The 20,249-nt window shown below is 39.7% G+C and overlaps 1 protein-coding gene across 1 annotated transcript in view; it reads left to right on the top strand.

Moving 5' to 3' along the window:
- csmd1a (CUB and Sushi multiple domains 1a) overlaps window positions 1-20,249 on the top strand; it is a 379,749-nt gene that overhangs the window by 173,830 nt on the left and 185,670 nt on the right. The window contains exons 4-5 of the mRNA XM_088992707.1: window positions 10,921-11,115; window positions 12,969-13,176. Coding sequence (XP_088848833.1) covers window positions 10,921-11,115; window positions 12,969-13,176 — 403 coding nt within the window. The remainder of the gene's footprint in view (window positions 1-10,920; window positions 11,116-12,968; window positions 13,177-20,249) is intronic.

Here is a 20,249-nt window from a genome sequence, read left to right as displayed (position 1 = left end):
TGACTTAAGAAACATAATAAACATGAAAACGTCAATTTGCCGGGAGAGGGGAGCCGCTGCGTGTTCAGGCGCCGCCATCTTGGGAAAAACAAAAATAACAAATATGACAACACAAAGACAAAACGCCAATTTGCCGGGAGAGGGGAGCCACTGCGTGTTCACATCTTTATGCGCCCTGCGATTGGCTGGCAACCAATTCAGGTTGTCCCCCGCCTCGTGCCCGAAGACAGCTGAGATAGGCTCCAGCACCCCCCGCGACCCTAATGAGGAATAAGCGGTACGGAAAATGGATTGACTTATTCAGCATTGAGACTTGCTTATCAATTGTCTTCTGCCCATAGACTTTATGGCTATTTTTAAATCGTGTGCAACATTAATGTAGTTGTTGTTAAATGTACACTTCAGCAGTACATTAAAAAACACAAAAAAAAAACACGTATATGTTCATGTACGCTGCTTTCAAGTGTAAATATCTGGGGATGTTTTTGTGTCGTTGTTTGTGTTGTGTACATTCTTAGTGACACAGACTGATCACCCCACATGTCGGCCCCCCTGCACTAGTCCAATAGCCTCAGGCTGGGTCATTGTTTCCATAGCAACCACGAGGTTCGAGGACCATTGTTGAACATGCCATCAGAAGAGGTGTGTTGACGGGCTTAGTGTGTTTACAGGGTGCACAGGAAGGGTTAACATTTTAATTTGACCTGTTTTTTTAAATATATTGTGCAATGCTCAATGGCACATCAGTCATGCTGCAGAAGCAAAACTAGTCTTGATTTTCTATCTTTGGATCAGCAGTAATGGTAGTCCAGTAGTAGGTAGTCATCATGATAGTTGGGGTAGTGGGAGTTTTTTTTTCACGCATTAGCTTTCAAATCGTCCCTCAGCTCTTCAAGTCAATATATATTTTATTTGGAGCCCTTCGTGGAGAATAGGTGTGTGTCACTGTCATCATGGTGGTTGAAAGCTGATGTAAGTCTTGACTATTCATTCTTTCTGTCACAGTGAACATGGAAGTAGATAAGAGAGACAGTTCCCTATTCAACATCCCCAACAGATAGTCAAGCAACTGAAAAGCCTCACTTTTAATCCGTCACAATGCCTGAACTTGGTGTCTTTGAGAAAATCTGCAGAAATGAAAATATTTTGGTGAGGATTTTAACTCATTCACTTCATTTCACAAATTTATCCAGGAATTGAAAATATGACGTATTAGTTCGGTTTTTTTCCCCTGCTTGGGTGCCGATGAAGCGCTGGCCAGACCTCTGGCAATGTTTTCCCTCTTCCACAAGGTGTCAGCATTTCCCTTTTTTTGCATGTTAGAGCTTTGTTCCAGCCTCAGCAATATTAAAAGTGCTATATAAACCATATATATATATATATATATATATCGCATTTTATTTTGGACAGCCACCCTAGCCACCCTCATTTCAAGCTCATATAACTCCAGACCCAAAATAATTTAGCAATGAATTATTTTTTTGTGATGATAGAAAAGAGTCTAAGGTTTATTCCGCTGCATTGAATGTTTCTGTTGTCCTAAAACTCAATATTCTGTGGGTCCTGGAATTCAAGTGACAATGACAAAAACCCCGGCACTGGATAGGACACATTTTTGCATGTCTGGTATCTCACCTAGTTGCAATATCGCTTGACTTTGGTCTTTGTAGGCCCAACAATTACTTGTAAAAAGATTTGTAAAGCCATGTTGCTTAAACCTCCGATAAAAATCTTATACATCTGAAGACCTCAATTCAGTTCACATATACAGTAAAGTCTCGTTATATCGATATTCAAGGGAGTCCGAAAAAATATCGATATAACCGGGACTATCGATATATCCGACCCTGTTTGCATGTAATTTTCTCCGTGCGTGCATAGAAATAGTATCGATATAACCGGGACTATTGATATATCCGATATCGATATAACGAGACTTTACTGTAATTGCATATTTTGCTCGTATTAAAAAAAACATATTTCCCATGGTTAATTCATTGTTTCATTGATGAGAAATCCTTCTTGAGGACATTGAATTGTGATTCATTGTAAAAGACCTCAATTTTGAGTGAAAAAGTCCAACTAAAGATCAAATGCTCAAATGCATTTGTATGACAACCTTTATTATGTCAATATGTGATGCATTGTCCGTCATAAACTGTCAGAAAAGCCATGGCACCTTTTGGAGTGATTAATCAGTCCAAGGAGATGGCAAGCTGCTGACACTGAGTGGAAAACTGCAACATATTCCTTCAAATATGTCAAAATGATATATACACATCAATAAGCTACAACAGCAAAACAAAAACACACACGCGCACACACACACAAACACACACACACTTTATTTTTCACACACCTGCACTGTGTAGCCTCTGATCGACTGCAGTCATTTTCTATCCCATTCCCGGAGGAAAAATAAATAACAAAAATATATCATCCTATAACCAGGCATGTTGCATCACAGCTTACTGTATGTGATAACCCAGTTATTAGATGCTTTACAGGCATCATATCACCTGCACATTTGGTCTAAATTGTCCCATCATAATCCATCAAAATATGTGAATACGCTCCAATCATCAAGTCATTGTTAATTAATGTGCAGATGTGACAGGAGAATCCAGCATATGTGAAAGAGGTGACGGTCTGTTGTAATGGAACGTTTCAAAATTGTTTCAAAATATTCACCACCGTAGTATTGTTAGCGTATAATGCAGGGGTCGGGAACCTTGTTGACTAAGAGAGCCATACAAGTATAATATTTAGAAATGTTTTTCAGTGAGAGCCACACACACACACACACACACACACACACACACACACACGCACGCAAACACGCACGCACGTGCGGCCACTTTTCAACAAAATGTATTATTTAAAATAACTTTGTGATAGTACTCACCGTTAAGATGAATGGTTTTCCGCTCCTCGTAGGCGAAGTTACTGCTAGCTAGCCTGCACACGGCATATGCTTCCACACTTGCTATTTGCAATATGCTTGTCGCAGAAGTATATTGATGCTAACGTTAACATGGGGCTTGTTAAAATGTCACTGACATTCGACTATTTCATCGATGCTATTGTTTCATTGCAAATTAGAATCAGAACCTTTTCTCTCCTCAAAGGCAAATGCTCTGGTGCATACAAGCTGAAGTGCACTCGTTCGGCTCATTTAAAGGGGCGTTTACCCTTTTCAACTTGACAGCAGTATCATCCAATTAAAACTGCGCTTTCCACCAACCTAGGTCAGTGTCATCCAATCAAAATTGTTCTTTTCGCCAACTGCAGCCCCAACAGGAAATGAACGGCGAAAAAACGAGAATATGTACTGTATTTAGTTTTATCGGCAAGGCATATGCAATCATCAAAAGAGCCATATATGGCTCGCTAGCCATAGGTTCCCGACCCCTGGTATAATGCATTCTGATTCAGCGAATTTGCCAATTTTTATTTCAAGCACCAATGGCAATCACTATTATGATTGGATTTCCAACAGATTTATAGAATAGGAGTTGTAGGTGAATGATTCCAAACTCTGCACTTTCTCATTCTGTTCCAAAAATCTGATTTACACGTGGTCAATCTGCGATCCCTGTCAGCAACACAGGGACTTTCTGTATTAACGACCCTCAGCGCTATCGTCAAGGAGGAAAGGTTGTGCCGAGTTGGTGTTTAACAGACTGCGGCTGCTCCAGTGATTACTTTGTTTAGTGGGTGATTGATGAGAAGCACTGCTGGAAATGTCATTTGCCCTTACAATATATTTCTGCCAAAGGAATGTGGAGAAGCCACTCTTTGGACAATTTAATACATTTACATTAGGGTAATACAGAAATGTAGCCATTACACGTTGCTGGGTTTACAGCAATAGTCAATTTGAATGCAGTGTTTGTAATGCAATCTGTTTACCGTCTTACATGTATGCAGAATAAACTCTGAGGGGATGTCCTACGGAAAAACTGCCATCTAAAATAAATACTGTCATGTTTGCAGGGTGGTGATGGTTGTGGATCCCAAAAAAAAACAGGCAGGAGGGAGCAGCAAGGTGTTTTGACAAATTGTATTAAAATAAAGTCAGCAGGAACAAAATCTCAAACATCAAAGTCATCTGAACACAAAACTACAAAGTATCAAAGAAAACCATGAGTAAAAATCTGCCAAGATGAAATAAACTTGACAGGGTGAAGCAAACACATACAATGACCCGAACTCGAATGGTCGTGCCGGGACTCGGGAGTCCTTTTAACTGCCACAGATTGGAACGACCTACACCTGTGCAGGTGCAGGCAGGGCCGACAGCGCCACCCGTTGCTCGCCAACCAGAACGTGACGGTCTGCCACTGATTGGAACGACCAACACCTGTGCAGGTGCAGGCGGGGCCAACAGCGCCACCTGTTGGTCGCCAACCAGAACGTGACAAATACAAACTGACAAATTTGGTTAGTATTAAACAGACCAAATGCAATTTGGTTTGTTTAAAGCATGAAGACCATTTGCAGTAGCGTATTTATCCTCCCACGTCTGGGGTGTTTCTGCTGTACAACAGTCACGCAGTCACGACAACGTTGGTGGTGATAATAGAGCTTGTCAGAACTCTGTGTGAAAGGTTTGTAGGTTACGTGTCAGGTTAGCTCGTTATGTTATCTCTGTAGCCAAACAACTTTGTTGCGAGGTGACGTGTTCCCAAAGCTCAGATTGTGTCTTATTCATCGGGTTGTATATACAGTGGAGCTTCTGCTTATCTGTTTATTCTCTTTGAAAAAAGTTTGACTGAAACCCGAATCATATAAAACAGCGCCATTTCACTTTGTTTAAAAAAGGATGACTATAATTGATAGACAAAAGAAAAAAGAACGGTTTGGCATAAATTTAAATAACTAATGAAGTGAATAACCACTTTCAGCACATTTGCCAAACTTCCTCTCAAACGTCAGGCCTTCAAAATAAAAGCACACCAACATAATATCAGTTGTACTTACCAGTGACACTCTCAAAATGTTGTACATGTACTTGTTTTTTGAGTTCATCTGTTCAAGAAGTGACCAACAATGTGTGGTAAAACTGTCAACTGTTGCTCGACAGACTGTTGGATTATTGATTATTGGAATGGTCCTCTGACCACAGAATAAAGTGTCTAGAATGCTTGGTGACTAAATCATCAAGGCACCTGAGAATTGTTAAAAAAATATGGCTAAAAATGTAAAACATCATTTGAAACAATGTGTTTATTTGCTTCTAAGTGAACTAACTGCAGCATAATGAGAACTGGTTCTGAACTAGAACACCAACTGATGGACAACTCAGAGGACTCTACAATAAACATTTTACATACACGTGCTCTTTTATAATATTGCGCTACTGAATAAAAAAAAAACAAATACAATTCGCTGCAATCGTAAATGTTTTGCATTTTAAATATTCATTGAACAAGTTAAAGCATAATATTATATACTTTCGAGTTGGGTCAAACCATTGCTGCTAAAAAGTGGACATGTATTCCGTTTTTGTTCGATGGAGACGGAATACTGTATTACTGTTTTTTTCTTTTTTTGTTATTTTGAACTTCATTCGTCATTGATAATTAGTAACTTAGTCCAATAGAAATACAAGGATAACCTTATACATTTTTTTACGTTCAAGTTATTTTTATTGTATTTGTATTTTATATGTATTTTTTTTAATTTTGCAGTGATATGTCAAATGTTATGTCAAATGATATGATGAAAGATAAATTGCCTCTTACATCTGGTGAAATCCCAGTGCTTATAATCTGACATTTGTTCTTGTTCTGCTTGGTCACTTTATAGGCATGGGAAACCGGACATGAACTTTGCGAGTTTTGCCAGCAAAGGGAAATTTAGGGTGTAATTAATGCAGCATCTGCTCCAGGTTTTGCAGATATTATTCAAATTTCATTTGCTTTCACTTTCCCGGCTTGTGAAAGTATTCCTTTGTTTGACACATATTTGAGCAAAGACGATGAAAGTACCATGCTCATACACTTTCCTTCAACCTATGCAGAAATGTGACTGAACTAAACTAGAAGCCAATGATCTAATCAGTAGTTTCTGCTTTGTCAGAATCAGAATCAGAATACCTTTATTCGTCCCACAATGGGGAAATTTCACATCTAACACATCTTTGACATGGTTGTCAGAAAAACAAAGAAGTCCAAAAACAGCTGATTGTGAAAGTCGTATAAAATAAATGTCATAGAGACATTTGGTGTTGTTCATGTGTGAATTTTAAGCAGTGAATTAAAGCCAAGTAACCTCTTCCTGTCTGTGACATGCCAACACCCATTGATGCTCTTTTTGTGATGTCAAATATTTAAAAACTGTTGTTTCAATACACTGGCAGAATCTAATGTAATTAGAGCATAATATTTTTGTAATCAAGTCCCACACCATCTATAAAATGACGCCACTACGTCAGTAGAAAAAAGGACCTTCACAACATAATATTTACTCTGCCTTCATGTTGCACGTTATTGCCAATATAGTTCATTTTGGAATATTTTATACTTCAATCTTTGGTGTCCACTTATCCTCCTTGACGCAGAACTAACTTTATTTTGTTTTAGCACACGGTAGGAAAGTTTGATTTGAAGCACGATTTCTTTCTATTTAGTTATTAAAACTATATTTAATGAGATTTATTGATTTTTAAAACACGCCCAGTTTTGTGCTCACATGCCATATTACTGTACCATGATTCCTGAGAACAACGCATCATATACTTAATAACATAATATAATAATCTGCCTTAACATCGCTCCTTGCATTCCACTTCTGCACTAATCATTGCATGAAAAAAAAACATAAAAAGGCCCTAATTGCTACTCTTCGGCCTCAGTTTGACTGATTCACTCATGTGGAATGGCCTTGCCTTTTGATGTAGACTGTAACTTAATAGAGGCATCCAGGTCGCGGGCTCGTTTTTAACCGGCGGCAATTGCCACTGTGTTTCCATGAGAGCCTTTAAAAAAATGTTTGCTTAGCTATTTTTAGCATGCAGCTTACTAATATGCATCACCATACCTCGAGGGAAAAAAAGAGAGGTACTGCGGATGACCATAGCCAGGTTTTGTATTTGTGTGTGGGTGTGTGTGTCTTTGTATGTGTGTCTACGTGTTTCATTGAGGGAATTGGATTGGATTGGATTGGATATGCCTTTATTAGTCTCACAGTGGAGAAATTTACATTTCACAATTTGTACATTTTATGACACTCACTGATCATATTCCTGATTTGAAATATTATGAAGTGGTTTAGTGGGGGTGATTCAGTGGTTTGCGCATTGTGCAGAGACCGTGAGTTTGATCCGGGCTCCAGACTTCCGATATAGAGTCTCCATGTTCTTCTGCGGCCTGCATGGGTTTTCTTTGGGTACTCCGGTTTCCTCTCACATTGCAAGAGCCTTCATTATGGACTGAAAAAGCTCTTTAAATTGTCCCCATGTGTGAGCGTTAACATGGAGGCTGTTCCCCTCCTCATCCACTGCGATGGCAACCGGCTCAGGGTGTTCACCGTACACCAGCCGAACACAACTAGGATAGGCTTGTTAGGATAAAGTGGATAACAAAAATAATGGATGGATGGATGCATGGGTGGATGAGATATTTTAAATTGGCAAGGCAGGTTTTGTTGATTGTATTGTTTGAAGTTGCAGTGTAGGCAAATCATTGTTATGCTCTAAATAATAACTTGTATCACCCGGACAGATTGTGAAACCTCAAAATAGTGACAATAAATATGTGGATGCATTGCAGAAAATATTTGTGTGTGTTGCGATTTTACCGAGTTTCCAGCCAAGGATATATGTTGCAATGTAAGCGCCACACAATGATTCAAACCCAGAGCCATATGAGATGTCAGTATCAGTCACATTCTCCGATCTCTTAAAAGCATCTTTATAACTTCAGTCTTTCAGCTCTTATATTTTACTCCCTTGATCCTTAATTGATGCTTTCTGTCTATAATTTATGTTTTACTGACGTTGAGCTGCCATGGCATCAAAATAAAGTGTCCTCGGGCTACGGATGGCCCACGGGGACACCTATGAAAGATGCTTCATTGGTTATTCTTACAATACAACACCAGACGTACACAACCCACATACATGCACACCCATAGGATTACCCATAAAACATTTGGAACTGTTGGTGATTCTTACTTTAACTTTTACACACACATAACAATTCTGGTCCCTCTTTCCTCACTTACAAACGTAATCTCTGTCAATGAGATTGTCGAAGACATGCACCAGAAATTGCGCTTTTACCTCGATAATTATGCTCAATGTTGACACTTTGTGGGATCGGCATGCTAATGCCACAAACCCCATGTATTAATATACTGTATATAGTTGCATAGTGATAAAGGTCACGAAGTGTCAGATTATAGAGTGTATTTGATGATGAAATTTAATTACAATAAGGTATATACAGAGTAAGACATGTAAAATAGTATTCAAAAACCGAGTCAGTGCACCTATCGACATTGGCTGTCTTGAAGAACATCAGAAGCATCTAAACGATGACTGTCCCTGATGGCACAAAGCTATTAAGATGATAATTTCGTCAAGAATTTAGGCGCATGTATGTGTGTTTCATAGCCTTCTAAAATGTCCCCCCAATTGTTTCAGATGACTACCTCAGACATTATCCTAAATGAGGGACTACCTTTGTGCAGCGCACTGCCTGAAAACACAGCAGTCTGGCAAACACAAGGCGGTTTGAGCACCCATGTGTGACTAATCGCTTGGCTGAGACACATGAGTCCTTTTGTTGTCTCGTCCTGGCTTCACTCGGGGCTGTCAGGGCTTTGAGTTTCTTTTGGGACCAAGCAGGCGCCATATTTGCGCAAGCAATGGTTTCTCATTTGAGTTTGCATCACGCTACTCAGATGCTTGACTTCATACAATTAATACCTTAATTAGCCTTTACTGAATGGAGTAAATGCAGTTCTGTCTTGGGCCGCCATTCAATTGTCTCTGTCGACATGTTGGCATTGACATCTTAATTTTTTTTAATCCCCTTCCTCTTCTGCTTTTGGTCAGAGATGAGCATGCGCCCATGGCCGACAACGGGGCAATCTAAAGTGACTACGCCAAACAACAATGCAAGAGGAAAGATACATTTTCGGGGTATATGCAGAGCTATCTAGCTAACTGCATGTCATATTTGCACAAGATGACCATTGATGCAACCAAAGTTAGTCCGGGTCTTTTATAGGGGGGCGAAGGGTGGCTCATGTGGGGCTCCAAGTGACACTTTCCTTAAGATTAAGGGCAATTAAAACCCAGTGTATTTCTGTGGATGTCATGGCCCCAAGACTTTGGGACACAATAATTTCCACCTGTATAGAGAATAATCTATTTTGTGCCCAACGCAGTTCATTTCAATGTGTCATTGTCCATTTCAGCTAAGTCTGATAAGATGTGTCTTCTGTATGGCCTCTTTTCATCTACGCATCTCCAGTCACTCCTGTTGCTCTCCTCCTCTTTCCTCTTGTCAACTTATCTTCCTCACCATTCGCCCCTCTTTTTCTTTCTGTCCTAGTTCTCAGGGTCTCATGGTGAAGCTTTGTATAATTACCATGCCAGCGTTTAATTGGAACAGCCTACACAAACTGATTAAACTGAGGATCCCTTAAATATAGAGAGATTTTATTTTAAACACTCACATACGTACAGACACACAACGAGAAATTTGGATGCACATTACTCAAGCAACACGTTAACATGCTCCAATTGTACAAGCACACAAAACACACTGTGTTCACCAGGGTTGGAATATGTGGATTTTTTCCAGGTTGTTACTTCAGTGACTGTCGCTGGACTCTTTGAGGAGCCGAGGCATGTTGGCTGCAGCCACAGATTGATTTTTGGCCCAGTTAGACCACAAACTCCCTTTAGCTGCTGCTACAGTGTCATCCAACACAACTGACGACATCATGTGCTTGAGGAGGAGAGATATTTTTATATTTGTTGTAATTTGAAAAAAAAAAAAAAACCCAGAGATATTAAATAGATATGTGCTTTAATAGCAATAAAATACAACCAGAAATCTTTCACATCATTGTACTTTTTTAAAAATATATTCATAGGTCTCGTAAATGCAAATTATATTACCTGGGTGGTGGCTCACCTTATAGGTGTTTGAAATGTTTCACTCCTGTCTTTCTGCTGCCGATACGCGATGGACACAAATCAACTCGTTGCAAATTGACTGGATCAGTAACTTCAGCAGGTTTTACAATGCACTTACACGGACAACCGGAAAGCTAGAATTGGTGGTGGGCTTGCAAGTCTCTCTGAGGCACTGTCGTGTGCTTCAAAATGCACGTGCTTTGAACTTAGGTCATTGTGTTCTATTACTTTGCCAATAGATGGCAAGTTTATTTTCGACGCTATCTGTAAAATGACATAGTGCTAATAGTAATGATGGTTGGTATCTTAATAATAATCAACGCATTTATTTTCAAGCATGCGTGTGATCATTTTGCCCCCTTCAGTCTATATTCTGTCTGAAGTCTTCCAAGTTTGTGTTTCAGAAAAGAAATCTCTAATCTCTGTGATACGATCTGGTGAAATAAATATTTAATACATTTCTGAAATAAATCTGCCTCTTCCAGTAGCAAAGTTCCTTGATCAAAGTACATTTAACAGCTTATTGAAGTATTTATTATGAATGGAGGGTACACAGCTTGCATCATTGGGGTTTTTAAAAAGTAATCAAATTCAACATAGAGACAAACATTTCCTTGGGGTCTTAAAAAACAATTAAAACATTGAAATGTCCAGGAAGGTTTCTGACACCAGTGGCTAATTGGTACTTCATTTCAGTATTTTAACACACTATTTTTTTCAAAAGTCAAGAAATATCATTAATCTATTCTTATTTTGTGTTTTAGTCCTGGCCAGCCATACATGTGGCACCCCCGGACTGATCCCAAACGGAGTAATTCATGGTGCACGGTACAACATTGGGGACAAAATCCGTTACAGCTGCGAGTCTGGTTTTGTGCTAGAGGGGCACAATATCCTCACATGTATCGTATCACCGGGCAGTGGAGCACAGTGGGACTTCCCTTCACCATTTTGTCGAGGTAACTGCACTTTGCCTTTCTTTATTTCTTATCCTTGACTGAGACAAGCACTTTCGCCGTCTCCCAAAGGGACTGTCTACCGACTGGTAATTGATGGGGAAAAATACAGTATATCTACAGACATAACCCTGACACTATATAAAACTAATTGTTTGGGTCGTGAGAACGGAGAGCCCAGATCATGAGGTCACAAGCTGGAGACGGATGAGAAGCTCCTGTGTATTGATTACCTAAAATCACCATAAAGTCTTGTTTAAACTACTGTATGTAACAAAGCATTCAATGAATCAGATTTCGTCTCATATCTTGACACAAACCCCTCCTCTAATGGTCAATTATTCTGCAAACATGAAGAAAGCTATGCATGTTTCCGCTGTAGAACGGGTGAACGGGAAGTGGAGACACAATTTAAATCACAGGAGCTGTCTCTGCTGAACTCCAAATTTGTGTGATTTGACGCAATGACTGCAAACTACTATCCCCCAAATACATTTTTGTATCAGCAGTTTTTAAAATGGTGTTGAATACTTTCAACATCCTAATTTGAGTTTTTTCATTATATTGTATTGTAATTGTGTGAAATGTTGAGGCACAGTGGAATGTCATATACAGTGAAACCTCGGTTACATTTCTGAAAATTTTACCTTAGCATATGAAGTATTTTTCTGGATACACACGGAGCTGCCACAATAAGTGATGTGTCGTTCGCGATGAGCCCGTTCTCCTAACAATAAAATAGTGGCCACTGTTTTTGTCCTCTATTCCCTGCCCCCAGTCTTCGGTTAAAGCCACGTGATTGTTCAAGAACGCAGCAGTGGGGGGTGGGGGGGGGGGGTTAGAAAACACAAAGAGTGAGAAAACACACACACGAAAGGGAGATGACAGTGATTGAAACAAAAAAAAAACAAAAGTGTGACAGTGTGAGAATATTGAGAAAATGGATAGAAAACAGTTAAAATATCCCAACAATCAGGCTCCACAAATAACCCGCACAAGTCATCTGTACACTGCAAAAAGCTATCAACCCAGCTAAACAGATCACAATTGATGAAGAACTAGATACAATTATCACAGAGAAAGGACCTACAAGGGATCATTCCTCAAGATGGTGAAATAAGTCTATGTTCCTCATCAAGTGATTAATGCTGAGGAAACCGGACACTCCATTCCATCAAGCCATTAACGACCATCACAAAGGTAAATAAAATGACTTTATTGTACAGTTTATTTCTTTTATCATAATACTATAGCACATTTCTTATACATAAAATAAGGTCTATTTTGTGTAGTTTAAAGGCTTAGAAAATTAGAAAGTAGAAAATTGTTTTTGGGGGACCTGGGAACGGATTATTCTCATTTTAATGGTTTCCTATTGGAAATTAATTTTTGGGATACACACTTTTCACCTTACACACTCTGTCTGGGAATCAATTAAGGTCATAAACCAAGGTCTCACTGTATTATTATTTTTTCTATTCTATGCTGTTTATGCATTTGGTTTCATATCCACATTGAAACTGAAGGGCATTGTGGTGGGTAATGATAATAATGTGTGCTTCACACGTTTCAGTGTTTGACTCATGGCTTAGGCATGAGGAGTTTGCATGTTCTCATGCTGCATCTTCTGTTTAACATATGTGGCGTAGAAATAAATTAATCAGTCATAAATCAGATTGCAACAACAAATCTAACCAATGTGACTTTCTAATTCAAATGAGGTTAAACGAGGCAGAAAATGAACGGATCACCCATCAAATAAATAACTGAAAACAGAATGCAGACATGCCAAGATATTGAACGATCCATCTCATACACCACGTCTCATTCATTCGGTCTCGTTTTTCTCTCTCCAGCTGAGGGGGCATGCGGAGGCACATTGCGAGGCACCGCGGGTTCAATAACCAGTCCCAGCTACCCTGCTGAGTATGACAACAATCTGGATTGCATGTGGTCAATCCTAGCCGAACCCGGGGACACGATAGCCCTTGTCTTCAACGACTTCTCAATGGAAGACAAGTATGACTTCCTGGAAATCAGCGGGACCGAGGCACCCAGTATATGGTGAGATTTTTTTAGTTTTTTTTGGGGAAAATGACAAATCTTATTGATGCAGTACTTCAAATGATAGTGAAAATAAATACACCCGTAATCCAGTCTTGCACTCTAAGTAAGGATTGGATTGGATTTGCCTTTATTAGTCTCACAGAGGAGAAATTTACATTTCACAGCAGCAAAGTGATGAAAGAAATTAAAGTAGAAAAACAAAATACATGAGCTGCTGGAAAGGCAGCCACTCTCGCATCGCCGTCTTGAAGTCAAAAGAACAAAAGAAAAAAAAACTAAATAACAAATAAAATGACAGCACAAAGACAATATGACAAAACAATCGACACAGAGTCATTCATTCTTCAGGACTTTCTGTACCCTCTTTGTGATGATATGGAGCAGTTCTAGATGAAGGAGGAGAGGATCAAAGATATGATATGACATAAATTATTTTGCCAAGCCACAACAATCAGTGACAGTTTGTGCATGTGCAAGTCAAGAAAGTTATCTTTGAGCAAATTCTATTTTTCTATTCTATTTTTTTCCACCATCATGAAAATGCAGCAACATATTTTATGCATACTTGGAACAGTTAGTCAAATGAAAAAATGATGTTGATTTATCCATCCATCCATTCATCTTCTGCTGCTTATCTGGGGTCGGGTCGCGGGGCCGGCAGCTTCAGTAGGGAAGCCCAGACTTCCCTCTCTCCAGCCACTTCTTCTCGCTGGGAGACAGTCTCTCCAGTGTTTCCTGGGTCGTCCCTGAGGTCTCCTGCTAGTGGGGCATGATCGGAACGCCTCACTCTGGAGGCGTCCAGGAGGCATCCTAATCAGATGCCCGAGCCACCTCATCTGCTTCCTCTCTATGTGGAGGGGAAGCAGCTCGACTCTGAGCCCCTCCTGGATGACCGAACTTCTCACCTTATCACTAAGGGAGAGCCCAGACACACTACGGAGAAAGCTCATTTCGGCCACTTGTATCTGGGATCTCGTTTTTTCGGTCACAACCCATAGCTCGTGACCATAGATGAGGGTTGGGATGTAGATCGACTGGTAAATTGAGAGCTTCGCTTTTTGCCTCAGCTTTGCTTTTTGCCTCAGCTCCTTCTTCACTAGGACAGATCGGTACAAAGTCCCCATAACGGCAGACGCCGCACCGATCTGCATGTTGATCTCTCGCTCCCTCACACCCTCATTCATGAACAAGACTCCCAGATACTTAAACTCCTCCACTTGAGGCAAGATCTCCTCTGCGACCCGCGAGAGGGCACTCCACCCTTTTCCGACTGAGAACCATTGTCATGTGATTAAGTGCAAATTATAGAACATATAGTGAAAAGCCGTCATCTTTAAAACAAGCAAACTTCAGCAACAGAGCATTTTCTTCCTCTCGCTCTTCTTTTGATCACACCGATAATTTGAGGCAAGCACTTAATCAGGTAAAATCCATCTTTTGTTATATTTAACTTGCTGCAGGAGTATAGCTCAAGTGCAAAACTCCAAAACATGGCCCGTAGGGATGCCTTGTTCCATACAGATCACACATTTTGAGTAATGTTGTTGTGCGTCGTGTGGAACGGATACGGATTGTTTTTCAGCATTTTTGACCACGACATTCATCAAGGAGGAGACTGTGCTGAGCGGTTGCGCCTTTTCGGCAGCATGGATATGCCAGTACTGTGTTGAATGGGAGGAATGTCGGTGCCATTCGACTGTCATCGCTGGACAGCTCTGGGGCCATTGTGCTTTTTTGCGCCTGTAATGGGCAGCATCTTCACAGCCCCGCTTTGTTCAGTGGAAGGTCGGTGCTGTTGGACAGTCTGTGGCTGGATGGATACATGTCTTGAGGAGACCGCGATAAGAAGGAAGGAGCGTCAGCGCATAGCGCCAATGTGTATATGGATTGAAATTGAAGCTGATTTATGTGGGACAGGAGATGTGAGACAATCTCTTTGCGTCAATGGATGCTACAGCTGCGTGTTTGCTTTCAACATTTAGCTTGTAGTCAATGTGCACATTCCACCCTGATCCACTGGTGAAGAGACGCTTTGATCCTCTCCTCTTTCATCTGGAACTGCTTTATGAAAGAGGGTACAGAAAGTGCTTAAGAATGAATGTCTCTCTGTGTCTTTATGTTGTCATGTTATTTGTTATTTAGTTTTTTTTTTTTCTTTTGACTTCAAGACGGCGCCGCGAGAGTGGCTGCCTTTCCTGCAGCTCCTGTGTTTTGCTTTTCTACTTTCATTTCTTTCATAACTTTGCTGCTGTGAAATGTAAATTTCTCCACTGCGAGACTACTAAAGGCAAATCCAATCCAATAACCAATACATTATTTTTAGAAAAACAATTGGTACATACATTACCATTGTGATGCTATGTTAGAGATATGACAGTCAGACACCGTGGACAGAGACTCAGAACCAGAAAGATTGTCCTTACTGCCGGCAGGAAACGCAGTCATTAATGACATACGTCTGAATTCTGCGCCCCTCTGCCAAGCTATTTTTTAAGAATACATGCAAATTAACGATATGTGAGTGATACATTAGTAAAACATAGTTTTCTTGAATAGCATACCACACTTCTGGACGTTCTGAGCAACAACAGCTGTAAGCAATAAAACATTGTTTCGCATGGACTGATACGTTTGTATCCTGGCTAAAGACCTCTCTGTGTGAAAAGGAGTTTGAAGTCCTAAATTACAACTGTGATAAAAGACTTCCCCAGGTCGTAAATGACTCCTGTGAGGCTGGCCGTTTACATTGCTGTGTCCGTTGACCCGATTGACCCCAGGTTGCCCGTCACTTGTGTATTGAGTCAGAAGTGTCGACGAAGCAACAGCGTGAAACTTTTAAATATGATAACTTCTTATTCTCTGTCATGCTACAATGTATTCTTTGTTATTTGTCCAAAGACCAGAGGGGGACTTGACAAATTCCCTTTTTCACACTATATACAATGTTTGTGTTTCAAATTTAGCAGTTTGTTCCGACAGCTCGGATGCATTTGTTTCCCAAATTTGGTACACTGTTGTACTTCATGCCTTCATCTTCACTAAATGTGTAATGCGCTTGAGCAGAGGTAGAAGCTGCCTACTAGTTAAGCATGCAGTCTCACCCCTCCATTAAGTTGCTGAGAAAATGTAGAAAGGCAAAAACAAAGTCCACATGTCAACAACAAAATGACTTTCATGTTATTTTCCAAGCTCAAATGGCTTCAGTCGTCTTTATGGTGATTTTCGGCTTGATTGAGACCGATTTTCTAGTTTGTTCATAAATCATCAATTGTTGAAAGGCCGCCATTCCGAAGGGACCTCATTAGCCTTTGGTGACACGTTTTCCTCTCCTTCTTCCAGTAAGACAAATGGCTTTGCGTTCAACTGAAACAAATAAATTGCTTCCACGTGAACATCGATGAAATCAGTAAAAGAATAAAATAAAATAAAGAATCTGACAATGCACGTAATTTTTCTCCTCTGTAATCCTCTCCGTTGCAATCAAACATCTAAGGCTGATGCTCTGATTTCAGCGGTATCCTCAGAGCTTTGCAAGGTGACATTACATTTGTTCTCGTTCTGTAAATACAAATATCAGTGAGACCTGGTGTTTGCATGTAAAGGGCACACATGAGATTTATTTCAGGCTGTCTAACTGTGACTGTGTTGAACTTGTATCTTTATTTATCGGCATCTTCAGCCACTTGATATAGAACATCGTCTGCTGACAACGAAATCTTGATTGCATGGGGCGAGATTGGAATTGATTGGTGGACAGACAAATGAGAGGCATGAAAGGGGGCTCAAGAGGATGGTCCTCGACAGAAACAAAAGGACGAGCGAATAATTGCGTGTTTAGTCTTGTCGCCAGTTGAGCAGTTACACATTAAGCGTGGTGTTCTCGTGATACCGTTTATGTGTATGTCTGCATGTCGGTGTCAAGTCTTGAGTGGCCCGCTGACAGCTTGAGCTGTTGCTTGCTGTCCACAGGCACTGACAGATAGTACACACATGCACATACTCGTCTACCTTATCTGGGAAAGCTTACATTCAAAGACCGCAAGGTACAGCAAGTCCTGAAGAATGAATGTCTCTCTGTGTCTTTGTTTTGTCATATTGTCTCTATGCTGTCATATTATTTGTTATTTAGTTTTTTTGTTCTTTTGACTTCAAGACGGCGCCCCGAGAGTGGCTGCCTTTCCAGCAGCTCATGTATTTTGTTTTTCTACTTTCATTCCTTTCATCAGTTTGCTGCTGTGAAATGTAAATTTCTCCACTGTGAGACTAATAAAGGCAAATCCAATCCAATCCAATCCAATCACCCAGTTTTCCAAATTGCAGGATTCAGAGTTGTCGGGATATTGAATGCACAGTCAGGTATATGAAAAATGTCAGTATCAGCAACCAAAGCCTTTCAAATTGAGATAATGTTTTTCCCACCAATTAGCAGGTGTCCATCTGTCTGTGGAGCACAATAACAAAAATGTCGAAGGTCTTTGGAAGATAAGTTTAATTTGAAACTGAAAAATAAGTTGACTAACTCGTGACACACGCACACACAGACACAAACCGAACACATCCATATATATATATATATATATATATATATATATATATATATATATATATATATATATATATATATATATAGGGCGGCCCGGTAGTCGAGTGGTTAGCACACCGGCTTCACAGTGCAGAGGTCGCCGGTTCGCGTCCCGGTCCGGCCTCCCTGTGTGGAGTTTGCATGTTCTCCCCGGACCCGCGTGGGCTTTCTCCGGGTCCTCCGGTTTCCTCCCACACTCCAAAAACATGCATGGCAGGCAGATTGACCACTCCAAATTGTCCCTAGGTGTGAGTGTGAGAGTGACTGTTGTATGTCTTTGTGTGCCCTGCGATTGGCTGGCAACCAATTCAGGGTGTCCCCCGCCTCGTGCCCGAAGACAGCTGTGATAGGCTCCAGCACCCCCCGCGACCCTAATGAGGAATAAGCGGTACGGAAAATGAGATGATATATATATATATATATATATATATATATGTTTGTGTTTTGCTTTTCTACTTTCATTTCTTTCATAACTTTGCTGCTGTGAAATGTAAATTTCTCCACTGCGAGACTAAAAATGGCAAATCCAATCCAATGTTTTTTTAATTCTTTCTTTCGAGTCTACAGTTTGTATGTATAAAGAATGCTGCCATGACATTTTAAACTAAACACGTTAACTGTTTCTAATCAAATGGTGAATAATAATAATAATTACAATAATAATAATTATTGTATATCTCACTGTGATGACGTCAGTACCTCACCAGCCATGGAACTCGCCGCACGTCACTGATATATATATATATTTATTTTTTATATATATATATATATATATATATATATTTATATATATATATATATATATATATATATATATTTTAATCACAGTGAGATATACAATAATTATTATTATTATTCACCATTTGATTAGCAACAGTTAACGTGTTTAGTTTAAAATGTCATGTCAGCATTCTTTATACATACAAACTGTAGCCTCGAAAGAAAGAATTAAAAAAACATTGGATTGGATTTGCCATTTTTAGTCTCGCAGTGGAGAAATTTACATTTCACAGCAGCAAAGTTATGAAAGAAATGAAAGTAGAAAAGCAAAACACAGGAGCTGCTGGAAAGGCAGCCACTCACGCGGCCCCGTCTTGAAGTCAAAAGAACAAAAAATCTTTACTTATAAATGAAGTCCATGCGCCACTCCTTCTGAAGAAAGGCATCGATAACTTTTTTGTAGAAAAATCTTTCTTATCTTTCTTCAGTTTTAAACGTCTCTCTGTCTCAATGGAGATCACTGCCGGTGAAGAAAGTTGTCCTTGATCAGTCCTGTTGCAACTGTATGTTTCAGTCTTTTCAGTGCTGAGAATGACCGCTCCACTGATGCTGTATTAGCTGGAACAGTGAGCACGAGCTGAAGCAACTTTGTCGCCTCAGGAATAGTTTCAATGAGATCTTTCTGGGCCAAAAAGCTGAGAAGAAGAATATATATATATTCTTATATATATATATATATATATATAAGACACAATCACACAAACACAGACACAAACCGAACACATCCATATATATATATATATATATATATATATATATATATATGCATCATATATATACATGTTTTAATGCGTGCACATGCGGCTTATATACAGGTGCGGCTTGTGTATGTACAAAATCGATTTTCCTCTAAAAATGTAGTGGAGGAGGCTTATAATCAGGTGCGCTCGATAGTCCGTAAATTGCGTCAATTATCCAATTCTATTATGATTTACCTTCACAGATGCTAAACAAACCATTATTAGCAGTTTACTTGAAAAAAAAAACTGTAGGACATTCCCTTGTTGTATTAGCTCATAAAACAATCCATGTTTGTGATTGTGATTTTGTTAACTAAATTCATATGCATACAAGGCTTTTGTAACCTTCTGCTACATAACGTATCAAGTAACAATAAGTACATTTCTCTAGATGTGGGATTAAGACATGACTGACTGCTTCACTGAATGATCTGGGCAGGTCATTGTGAGGATGATTGACAGATGACAGGTCCACTCCAATGGTTTGTTCCTGTTCACCAGGAGCTTTATTACTGATTGGTTGTCCCAAAAGCAATTTCCTGTTTCATGTTTCTGTCTACTCGCTGGCAGGTTCCATGTCACGTTGACTGCCTGTCACATATCCACCCTCATCCAATGCTACCCAGAAACCTGTGCAGGCGGGAACATACAACTGGCCAAATTGATTTGTTTGTTTCATGCATGTCAGACTAAAATTCTCGTCATATAATGACATTTTGGTTGATATTTGTTTCCCTCCCTGTGTTGACCATACCTGGACTTTTGAAATATATTCCTACACATTAGTTGTAAAGCAATTCTACCGAACAGAATTTTAATTTTTTCCTCATTGATCACTGGTGATTTTGTGGCATCATCGGTACCCTGGGAAAAAAACAAAAAACAAAAAAACAAATGTCTCAAAAGGGAGTGTTGCACAATATAGGTAAGCAAACTTCAACCTTCTATTATTGTCATTACTCTGTCTT

This window comes from Hippocampus bargibanti, linkage group LG03 (assembly GCF_051943395.1).
Source record: "Hippocampus bargibanti isolate YZ-2025 linkage group LG03, ASM5194339v1, whole genome shotgun sequence".
In the NCBI taxonomy this organism is placed as follows: Eukaryota; Metazoa; Chordata; class Actinopteri; order Syngnathiformes; family Syngnathidae; genus Hippocampus; species Hippocampus bargibanti.
Note: the sequence above shows the minus strand (reverse complement) of the source record. Positions and strands in the feature narration are given on the sequence as shown.